We start from the raw sequence: 11062 nt of genomic DNA, 5'->3' as shown, positions 1-11062 counted from the left end.
TTTTTTAGTTGATTTGGGAAAATATGTGATGTGGTGTAATAGAGTGTCATAAATTGACATGTGTGAGGTGGGGCTAATACCATGTTGTGGGTCAGATCATGAATTGTAATGAAACGCATTGCAATGGGTCATCTGCACTTCTGTCCTTGCAGTGAGTCTGGATACGAAGAGATGGCACAGTTTCAGCCTTTGTGTCATAATTAGTCAAAATTAAGTGTTCAAATTTGCTCACTGGTGCAAAGTCTCTAAGCTGGCAGGAATTTTAAAGAAGGAGGAAAAAATATATGTAATAAGAAAATTAAATTTTTAAGTTGTCTTCAAGTCAATGTTCAGCAAAGGTCTTTGGGGACATCATACCCTGCAATGCCAAACTGTGTGGACCTCAGCTAATTCTGAAAGAGTTGTGTTACATTTTTGTGACACACCTTACTACCATACACGGTTAACAGTCCGGTCTTGGAAGTCATGTAACCAGTAAATGAGGTACTCTGTGGATGCTAATTGGTTATTTCTGTCAGCAGGCCTAATTATTAGTGGCCACACTTGTCCTACTGTGAGGGTTAGCTCAGGTAGCCATGTGTAATGCAACGACAGGGTTAGACATTCCCATTCTGGATCCTCTGTCAACATGTGTATTCTGCATAGGTATTTATATGATATTTATCATTGTGATATATGCACACTATAGATTTGCAAGCAGAGATATAAATGCACAGAGTTTGTTTACAAGGACAGACAGCTCTCACTTTGATTCCAGTTTGCATTTCATTGTAAACCAGTTTAAATTTCAAATAATATGCATTGCAGAATGCACAGGGCTATAAATGGGATAGAACAAAGAGGCTGATTTGTTTCCAAAGATGATTATTTTTCTCCTCAAAGTCTGGAAGTGTTTAGATACCGTTTAGTTTTGGTTTTCCCCATACTCTTCTGTAGAAGGCATAGTGTCTGTTCATCGTGTAGATAGTTGATTGGCTTGTTGTTTCTTAAAAAATGCAGGATGTTTCAACTGAATGCATAATAATATATGGCATTTTTATGATGCTGTTCATCTTCAAAGTGCTTTACAAACATAAACCAACCTACTTATTTATGTTGGGATATACATTGGATAAAGGTCAATGGCAATTCAACTATAAAATTGATTAATAATAATATGACATAGATAAATAATATCATAGATTTTAGTTAGAAAAAATACACCAGGCAGTATTCTAAATGACAAGTGGAGTCCTCTTCTGGACATAAGTGATATAGCAATTACAGTCTTTTGGTTTTTCATACCAAAATATTTTAAGTTGTTGCACAGATATGGAGCTGTGTCTAGCTTGATATTTGTGGTTATTTTCAGTGCAGAACTGTATCTTGTTGACACATACCATTACTAGTTGTAAGTGTTTTTCCAGGGAAGCAAACCTAAGTTGCTGTCACTGTCCAGCTAACGTTCTTTAGGGAAAAGACCTGTTTTCAATTCTTGTGCCCAACGATATCTTAGATGCTCCATAACAAATCTGAAATGCAATACTTTGCTGCTTTGCATTTTGAATGTGTAAGCAAACGTGTGGAAGCAGTATGTAATAGTGTGAGACTGAGAATGGAGAACGAAAAGTTGTGCTGGTAATTTTCTATGATTGCTCAGGTCTTGTAAGCATGTATTACATAAAGAGAAACTTTCAAAAATGCCGAAGGGATTTAGGAACACCTATTTCCTTTGATTCTCAAACTTTACTCCTGTAGACACTTTAGCATACATTCACTTCTTAACTCAGCTGAACTCAAAACCTCTAGATTGGCAGCAAAACAATCTATGCTTTCTAATCGGAGATGATTATGTGTTCTGTTCAATCCAATGAATCCTACAGATATTTTCTGCTGTTTCTTGGCTGAGAGACTGCAGTAGAAGCAAAGCTTTTCATTAGCTTACTCAAAGAGCTCCACTCACGTTTTAGATTTGTGTTAAAAACCTGCATATAATGTGACCCACTGATGTTGGTGTAAGTCTCTAGGCCTATCACTTGTGTGGCTTGAGGTCCTCATGCCGTTTTCTCTCTGCAACCTCACTCTTTGCTTCTTGTCTCCTGTTAACTTGGCTGAACGGATTCTGATAATTAACTTTTGGTGAGTTGTATATATTAAGCAAGTATCCACATAATGACAATGATTATGGTTTATAAACAGAAGGAGAAAAAAATAATGAAAAACCACATGTTTCAAATTATATTTTTCTATAATGCTTAATTCAAAAGAAAAAAAAAACTTACTGAGTGCTTCTGGATCCAGCTTCTGGTAGCCTACTCCATATGCTGATTTCTGTACTGCCCTCAGCTATTCTCACTCCTGGAGCAAAATGTTTTCCTCTAGATCCACAATTGTTTGTTTTTCCCTCCCTTGGTAAAGAGGGTAGAGAAATGGCACAGTCTGCTTTTGAGTCAAGCTAAAGCTATTGCAATTACTAGCTGCCAAACCAGACCAGTTGTCTTCTGTGTGAATGCACAGTGTACTAAGGGACAGAGGGTAGTGCTTTCCTTAGTGTAACAGGCTGGTGGGAGATCTCCTAACAGGATATGGACTCATGCTCTGACTTGAATAATAACATAAATACAGAATCATAGAATCATTTATGTTGGAAAAGACCTTTAAGATCATAGAATGGGTTGGGTTGGGAGGGACTTTAAAAATCATTCAGTTCCAAGCCCCTGCCATGGGCAGCGACACCTTCCACTAGACCCGGTTGCTCAAAGCCTCGTCCAACCTGGCCTTGAACACTGCCAGGGAGGGGGCAGCCACCACTGCTCTGGGCAACCTGTGCCAGTGTCTCACCACCCTCACAGTGAAGAATTTCTTCCTTATACCTAATCTAAATCTGCCCTCTTTCAGTTTAAAACCATTACTCCTCATCCTATCTCTACACTCCCTGATAAGAAGTCCCCCCGCATCTTTCCTGTCACCCCCTTTAAGTACTGGAAGGCCACTATAAGGTCTTCCCAGAGCCTTCTCTTCTCCAGGCTGAACAACCCAAACTCTCTCACCCTGTCCTCACAAGGGAGGTGCTTCAGCCCCCTCATCATCTTCATGTCCCTTCCCTGGACCCGCTTGAGCAGGTCTGTGTCCTTCTCATGTTGGAGCCCCAGAGCTGGACACAGCACTGCAGGGGGGGTCTCACAAGATCAGAGTAGAGGGGGAGAATCCCCTCCCTCAACCTAAAGCCCAGGATACAGTTGGCTTTCTGGGCTGTGAGTGCACACTGCTGACACATTGTCAGTTTTCCATCCACTGCTACTCCCAAGTCTTTCTCTGCAGGGCTGCTCTCAATCCACTCCTCGCCCAGCCTGTATTTGTGCTTGGGATTGCCCTGACCCATGTGCAGGACCTTGCACTTGGCCTTGCTGAACTTCATGAGGTTTGCAGGGTCCCACCTCTCCAGCCTGTCCAGGTCCCTCTGGATGGCACATCCCTTCCCTCCAGCCTGTTGACCAAACCACACAGCTTGGTGTCGTCAGCAAACTTGCTGAGGGTGCGCTCAATCCCACTGTCCATGTCACCAACGAAGATGTTAAACAGCGCCGGTCCCAACACTGACCCCTGAGGAACACCACTAGTCCCTGCTTAACTCTTGGACATCGAGCTGTTGACCACAATTGAGTGCGACCATCCAGCCAATTAATTGTCCACCGAGTGGTCCATCTGTCAAATCCATGTCTCTTCAATTTAGAGATAAGGGTGTCAGGTGGCACAGTGTCACATTCTTTGCACAAGTCCAAGTGTCCATATTGTCAAGTTGAACCATAAAAATGTATGTTTATGTGCATGTGTGTGTTTATGTATACGTGTATATGCATATAAAGTTTAATTTCTGAGTATTGGCCGTTATCTTAGGACCATGGTCATACAGTTGAATTACAAAAGAGACATAGGAGGGACTTTGAGTCTCTTTCTGAAAATGTGAGACTCTGGCTTGTGAACTTCAGGTTTGTTTTTCTATTTACTGATACTGGTGGAATTAAGTAGCTCATTTCCCAAAGTTAATGGAGGTGATAGCAGAGTAGTGTTTTGGTAAATAAGAATCTCAAGCTGATTTTTTTTAAATGTTAGACACCTCGCTCTCATTGATTTAAATTTCATTGGAAACAAATGGAAGTGAATTGCCTAAATAACCTTCAAAATTTGCCCCTTTATGTTTTTTGTCATTTGATTAAGTAGGCTTGTTGTAACACTTCGGTAAAATTTGTAGTTAGTTGGACTTCGCATTTCTATTCTATTAGAGGAAGTTATGTCTGGCCTATGCTAAAATGGAATGAATCCTCTGAAAAAATAAATTATAATTGAACTATAGACTTCAATAATGTGACCAGATAAACATGTTCCCATTTTATATGTATTTATATTAATATTTATATTGAACTGCAGTGTACTTGCTTTAATTTAGAGGGGAAAGGAGGATTAAATTTATTTGTCATTTGTTTAAATGTATAAATTTGTTTCATGTACTTGAATAAAAAACTTTGTTGGAGAGCATTTGGATGGATTAGTTTAGTCTGTTAATGTCTTGTGTGGGTGACTGTATGTTTACTCAACAGTTTTTCTCTGAAGAAAGCAGTTTCTTTGCATTTTTAAATTTGTGTGATTATTGATTACCTTCTATTTTACATCCTCTGTTTTTCTGTATGTTTTAGCTCCATTCCAGCAACCTCCTCCTACAGGAGAAGTTGTCAATTCCTCTGTTATCAGTCTTTCATGGAGTTCCCCTGACTCTCCAAATTCTAACAGGCTTACTTACCAACTGTATAGGGATGAGATTGAAATTTATACAACTGAAGACTACCACCCTTATAGTAAGTATTTATAGTAAGATGACATCAAAGATTTTGTGTGTTTGTGTACATATCTATATGCATTTTTCCTTAATTATTTCTTGTTTCTGTCATTATCATTCTCTGGTTTTGAATACATCATTCTGTTTAGTGAGTTACTGTTCTGTGTTATTAATTCTGCTTGAAAGAAATGAATACCCCAGTCTAACATCTGGCAGACTGAGTCACCCAAAATGGCTGATAATTTTTTACTTTTTAACCTGAAAAACTTTAAAATTGACTCAGCAAAAGCATTCCCTGTGAATATACACAGGCTCCAAAATCTAGAAGAGGCAAAGTCTCAGATAAAGAATTAGGGTGAGTGGAATAGACCATAATGTGCTTAAACTCCTTTTTTCATCCTCCTGGTTTTAAACTGTTAACAGATTAGGAAAGCTTTTTGTGGCTTCTAACTTTTAGCACCTTCTGTTAAGCTCTCAGTGTAGCTCCTGATTTGCCTTTAACAGCACCACTTCTCTCATGTTGAGGCTTGCAAAGGGATCCTCAGAAGGCAGTCCTCAAGGATTCGACACCGTCCTAGCTGGAAAGACCATTTTGTGCTACTATCGATCCTCTTATCAAAGCAAAGGAGATGGATTTGGATACTATTTTTATGTATATATGACACACAAACGGGTTTTTTTTAGGTCCGGTGTGGTTTAATGCCACTAAAGTTTACTTTCTGTTCTAGCAGCTTGTTTAGTTTATTGTATTTTCATACCAATAAAACATTAATATTTTGCAGCAGTTGAGTCTTTCTAATTATTGACATGTACCCTGGAAGAAAAATACTCAAACACTATTAATCAGCGGAAGCACAAATCCTTTGAAATGCACATAAGTTTTGTGTTCCGGTGCATGCTGCTGTCTTATAGTTGACTATTCTGTGACTTATGTTCTGAATTTAGATACTCCGCAGTACATACCATGAGGAAAGGTATGCAAACATGGGGTTAAGTGATGGATCAGAGAGAAAAAAACATTACGAAAAGGTTTAGAGAGCTAATAGCAAATATTCCAATTCCTTAATTTGGTTTTAAAGCCTAACTTAAGTAATAATATGAATTAATTTTAAAGGAACAGCTCTTAGACTTTGTTGTCATAAATTTTTTGTTAATAATGTACTTGAAACAATGCATTGTTGGGGATTTTGTTTCATGACCGTACCTACCTACTTTGTAGAAAGTGAAAAATTCTGAATGTGTTTAGCTGGATAATAAGACATTGGCATGTTTCTATTTAACAAAACATTAATTTGTAAAAACATAAATTTGGTTTCAAAAGACGTTTTTGACATTTCCTGTCAATCTCCCTAATTAATGATGTGAAGTCATCTGCTTGTGTTTAAATATCATGAATATGTTGTTAATGCTCTCAGAACTTTTGATAATGTTACTTTTTTTCTGAGTATAGTGTGGAATTTATAATGCTTATGAAATGCCCCAAGAGTGCAACTGGATGAACATTAACTTACAACTAAATGAGAGTTTTATAGAAACATTGAACTTCCTAAGGAAAACTAAGAATAATTTTCTAAATCGGCCTGGTGATCTGGCTGATAGTATTGCAGAATGCCCAATTAAAACAATGTTTTTCTAACTGCTTTGGGAAACCAGAGGCTCATGAGATACCAATCCTTGTCTTGAGGATAAAATGAAATACTTGCCCTAAAATCTGAAAAAAACCCCAAAGTTACTTACAATTCCACCTCCAATTCATGTTGATTCTAATTATTTATAAATGTAGCTAAATCTATGGTGGAGTTGTTCACCTGAGGATTGTAGAACCTTCTGCCTTTTGGCTTTATCCAATTTTATCTAGCGTATATTTCTATTAAAATAAAGTTACCATCTGATTATCGGGTATTCCATCAATACCGAATGAACTTTCTTGTAATGTTGAGATGGTGCTGATTACTTTTCTGGCAGACAATATCAGCGTTCTGGGTGATCATCCTCTTCTGATCCCTGTACTCGAAAAGAGGAAAGTAATGTGCTTGCTGTCAATATTAGACCTGGGTCCCTAGAGTCTGGGTTGGCCCTAGAGTCTGGGTCTGTTCTAAAGGCTGGGTTTTGGGGTTGGTTGGTTGTAGAGCTACGGTGGTGTTGGTGCAGTCGTTTCAGAGCAGGCATGAATTCTGGAGTTGGCAGTTTGGTAGGGGGCAGTTTGAGATCATGTTCTAGCTTGCTTGTTGCTTCTAGATTGTGTTCTAGTTTGCTTGCTTGTTCCAGAGCAGGATCATGGTTTAGCTCACTTGTTGGTTCGGGACCATGCTCTAACTCTAGCTTGCTTGTTGTTTCAGGACTTTTTCTTGGTTCTTGAGCATGTTCTATCTCACCTCATCGTTCCAGATCATGTTCTAGCTTGCTTATTGGTTCTAAATTTGTTCCATTTTCATGGCTGGTACCAGAGCAGGATCATGGTTTAGCTAGCTTGTTGGTTCAGGACTATGGTCTAACTCCAGCTTATTTGTTGGTTCAGGACCTTTTCTTGGTTCTTGAGTATGTTCTATCTTGCCTCACAGTTCCAGATAACTGGTTGATCTAGATAATGTTCTAGTTTGCTTGTTGGGTCTAGATTGGGTTCCAGGTCAGCATATGGTTCTAGAGCAGGGTTGGGTTCGGAGGAGAGAGGTCTCAGAATCTAGTTCAGGGGGTACTGCTGTTTTGTCATCTCATGAGGATTTGTGGTACTTGCTGATACTAGCAGTCTTGGTGTTTGGTTTTTTTTTTTCTTTCTTATTTTCTTTTTTCTTCTTGTGTGCTTTTTTCTTCTTGGTGTCTCTTGATTTGAAGGCCCATAGGATGAGGGTCCTATCATCCCATTAAACACAGCTCTCCCAGGTTTTTAGCACACTGACTCACACTGCCTCTGTCGCCATTGAAGAATGGTGACAAAATTGGAAACTGGACACATGGCAAGCTCCTACTTGCTGGTGTCCTTCACAGAAACTAGTTTTCAGGCTCCTGCTCAAAGGATTCTTGCCAGCCTGTCCAAGAATCTTGTCTAACACTTGTCGAATTGGCTTTGGTACCCACTCTTGCGCCTAGAAGCGCTTCAGCCAGGGCAGCTGAAAAAGGGCTCAACAATTCTACAGTACACTCGAATTCTTGCACTCGCAATTACAAACAGCACGCTAACCCAAAAGCTGAGGAAACAGCTGAATCTTGCCAGAAAAACTGACATTTGCTGCATCGCTTGCCTGCTGGGTACCAATTCACAAGGATGTCACGATAACTATTTCTGACACTGGCAGAGCTGTTCCCTAACCTTGCCTGAAGTGCCAGGGTTTGAGAGGCATGAAGGTGAGATTACCCGGTCTCTGTATTGCTGGACTCCAGCAATAAGTTTGCAGTTGCCATAGGTAGTTGAAGTGCTGTAAGCAATTATTATGCTGACACTGCTGCTTTTGTACTACAATGTCAAGTGTTAAATGTCTAGCAATGCTCATAATTTTGTGGTCCTCTTCTTGAAGTTGTGCTTAGGGCTGGCTTGCCAGTAGAGATATACAGAGGGGACTTAGAAATGTCTGTTCTCTCTCCATTTGCTTTGTGCTCTAGCATGTAATATATTACTCACTGTTCACTACTTTTTTAAGGCAAAACAATGTATGGTGGTATGATTGTACATAAATTCATATTGTGCTCTAATGACTAACTGCTGCTGGAATATACCCAGGAGCTATTCATGCTCATCGCTACTAAAAAGCTGCTAAAAAGCTCTCTAGACTAATGGAAGGTAAGGGGCGAGGAAGGTAAATACAGACTTTGGACATACTTTTTAATAATTATTTGCACTTCTGTTTCACTTTTCATCCACGATTGAGTGCTTTACAAATGAACTATTAAGCACTATTTTAGAAAAGAGGAAGCGAAAGCACAGAAAGATGAAATTTTTGTTTTTACGCTATGAAATGAAGCAAAAACAAAGGTGTGAAAATTTACAGAATGTTGTGGAGTGTTTTCCTAAATCAGATCCACTAATATTGATGCTGATTTACATTTGAAGTAATTTCTAAGCAAAGGAGGAATATGAAGATAATTGTATTAATCTTGTTCATGATTAAAGCAAGAACCTGTGAGAAATCCAGTGGGAAAACGATTTTTCTAGTGATGCCAGTGTGCAGTGGAAGATGATAAAGGGGAAAGGGGAGGGTTTTTTTCCCTGTTTAAAAAAAAAAAAAAAAAAGTTGAGGAGTTACGATGTTCTTAATGATCTCCAGAAGAGCATGCAAAAATGAATATATTATGCCTTGGATTAGAACTAGAAAGACTTTAAGTATGCAAATTAAGATAATTTTTAATGTGTTAGACTGATACAATTTTCTTCTCACCTCTTTGTTTTAGGTGTTCAGACCTTTACTGATACCATGTTATCTCCGTATACCTTCTATTCCTATTACATCCAAGCCAGCAATGTTCATGGTTTTACAAAAAGTGCATCAGTGACATACAGAACACCGTCTGGGATGCCTACAGGAAGCTTGCACTTAAATCCTGTATTTCCTGTTAGTCACCACTCTGTTTTACTTTATTGGACAAGCCTCTCCAATGACTCTGGGCCCATAGAGAAATACATTTTGACATGTACTCGCTTGGTTGATCTTCAGCCTTGTGGTCAGTATGAAGGCTTAAAAACTTCAGCCATTATTTGGAATCTCATTCCGTTTACAAAGTATGTTTTTTCTGTGCAAGCTTGTACTAGTGGAGGCTGTTTAAAGAGCCAGCCAGTAACAGTAATTACTGCACAAGCTCCTCCAGAAGGGCTACAGCCACCGGTAATAGAAACCATCAGCTCTACAGAACTGGCTGTGGAATGGTCACCACCTGAGAATCCAAATGGTAGGACATTGTATTTACTTTTGTAAGTGAAGATTTTGCAAAGGAATAGCAACATTTTCTCAAAGCTGGTTAGAATATCCTTATCCATGTGACAAACTGAGAATGAAGGCACTGTCTTAATTTGCCTGTCTGCCATTAAACATATCCTCAGTTTTATTTTTTTGGAGTTCAGAATTCCAAGTGAATATATTTGGCCCAGGATTTAGCCCATAGTGGCATCTGCTGCAGCAAAAATCACATTTATAATTAAGCATTTACAGTAAAATTAATTTTTTCCTAATTTGCCAGATCGCTTAGTTCAGACAGATGTGGTGATATTGCCAGACAAAGAATAAATAAGCAGGTAACAGTTACGGAAAAAAAAAAAATCTAAGAATTAACAGAGAAGTCTGTTTTTAAAACCATCCGTCATGTGTAGTAACTAATTCTATTACCCGTATAACTTTATTAGGGATTAGGCGATTGCCAAGAGTTGCTGGTCTAACTTGTGTAATAATATTTTAGGTTTTTGAAACTGAGAACGCAGCTGTTGTAGGATACTTTTGTAATGCCACAGATTTTACTGGTAAACATTTTATCTTTTAATATATGCACAATGGAGTTTTGTGAACTTGCACTTACATGCATCTGTGCATGTGAAAACAAGCGTTTTGATCTGTTCACAAAATGGGCATCTGTGTACTGGGGGCTCAGCTTTCTCTCTGAACATCTTATTTGCCAGTTATTACCAGATTAGACAGGAAGAATGCCCACACAAGAATGACTGTATGTATTTAGAGGGGCAGTTCCTACAATGCAGACCATGTCATTTGCTGTTAGGGACACCTCAACCTCTAGCATATACTCTTCACAGTTTACTCTGTAGCCATTATATGCATGTAATGGCCAGCACAGGCAGATTTAAGCAATACTCATGTTTCTTTTGATGTCTGGTCAGTTTTCCTGGTCTTACCAAAAACAAAGAGAGAAGAAACTGTTTCTCCCAAGCAACCTCTCCAGCTGTGTGCATGAACATAGCCCCAAATATATACATTATGTGATAATTAACCATCTCCTGGTTTTGCCAAGTCTCTCATCTTTTCTATCTGGGAAATCTCCAGTCAGCTTTCTTGCAGTCTATTCTTACAGTTAAACTGCTTCCATGATCCAACCTAGATCATGTATCACTGCAGTACTGAAGCTTGTTTTTTTTCCAAAGTGTTGAGATCTTCCTACGTACATGACAGATTTATGTTGGTAGAAAACAGAAACACACACCCACACACACACCCACCCCTCCTATCCCATAGTATGTTCTAAAAGGTTAGTGTTAAACAGTCACTCAAAAATTCCCTACCCATTCTGTAAAAAAAAAATAAAAAAAAAAAAAAA

General features: G+C 38.7%; 1 protein-coding gene across 1 annotated transcript in view; it reads left to right on the top strand.

Moving 5' to 3' along the window:
* Positions 1-11062, top strand: part of USH2A (usherin) — a 388963-nt gene that overhangs the window by 80150 nt on the left and 297751 nt on the right. Inside the window, exons 16-17 of the mRNA XM_026844632.1 lie at positions 4674-4832; positions 9197-9691. Of these exons, the coding sequence (XP_026700433.1) occupies positions 4674-4832; positions 9197-9691 (654 nt within the window). The remainder of the gene's footprint in view (positions 1-4673; positions 4833-9196; positions 9692-11062) is intronic.

The sequence above is a fragment of the Athene cunicularia genome (genome assembly GCF_003259725.1).
Source record: "Athene cunicularia isolate RWA chromosome 3 unlocalized genomic scaffold, athCun1 chr3_part1, whole genome shotgun sequence".
Lineage (NCBI taxonomy): Eukaryota > Metazoa > Chordata > Aves > Strigiformes > Strigidae > Athene > Athene cunicularia.
This window is presented reverse-complemented; position numbering and strand designations above follow the sequence as displayed.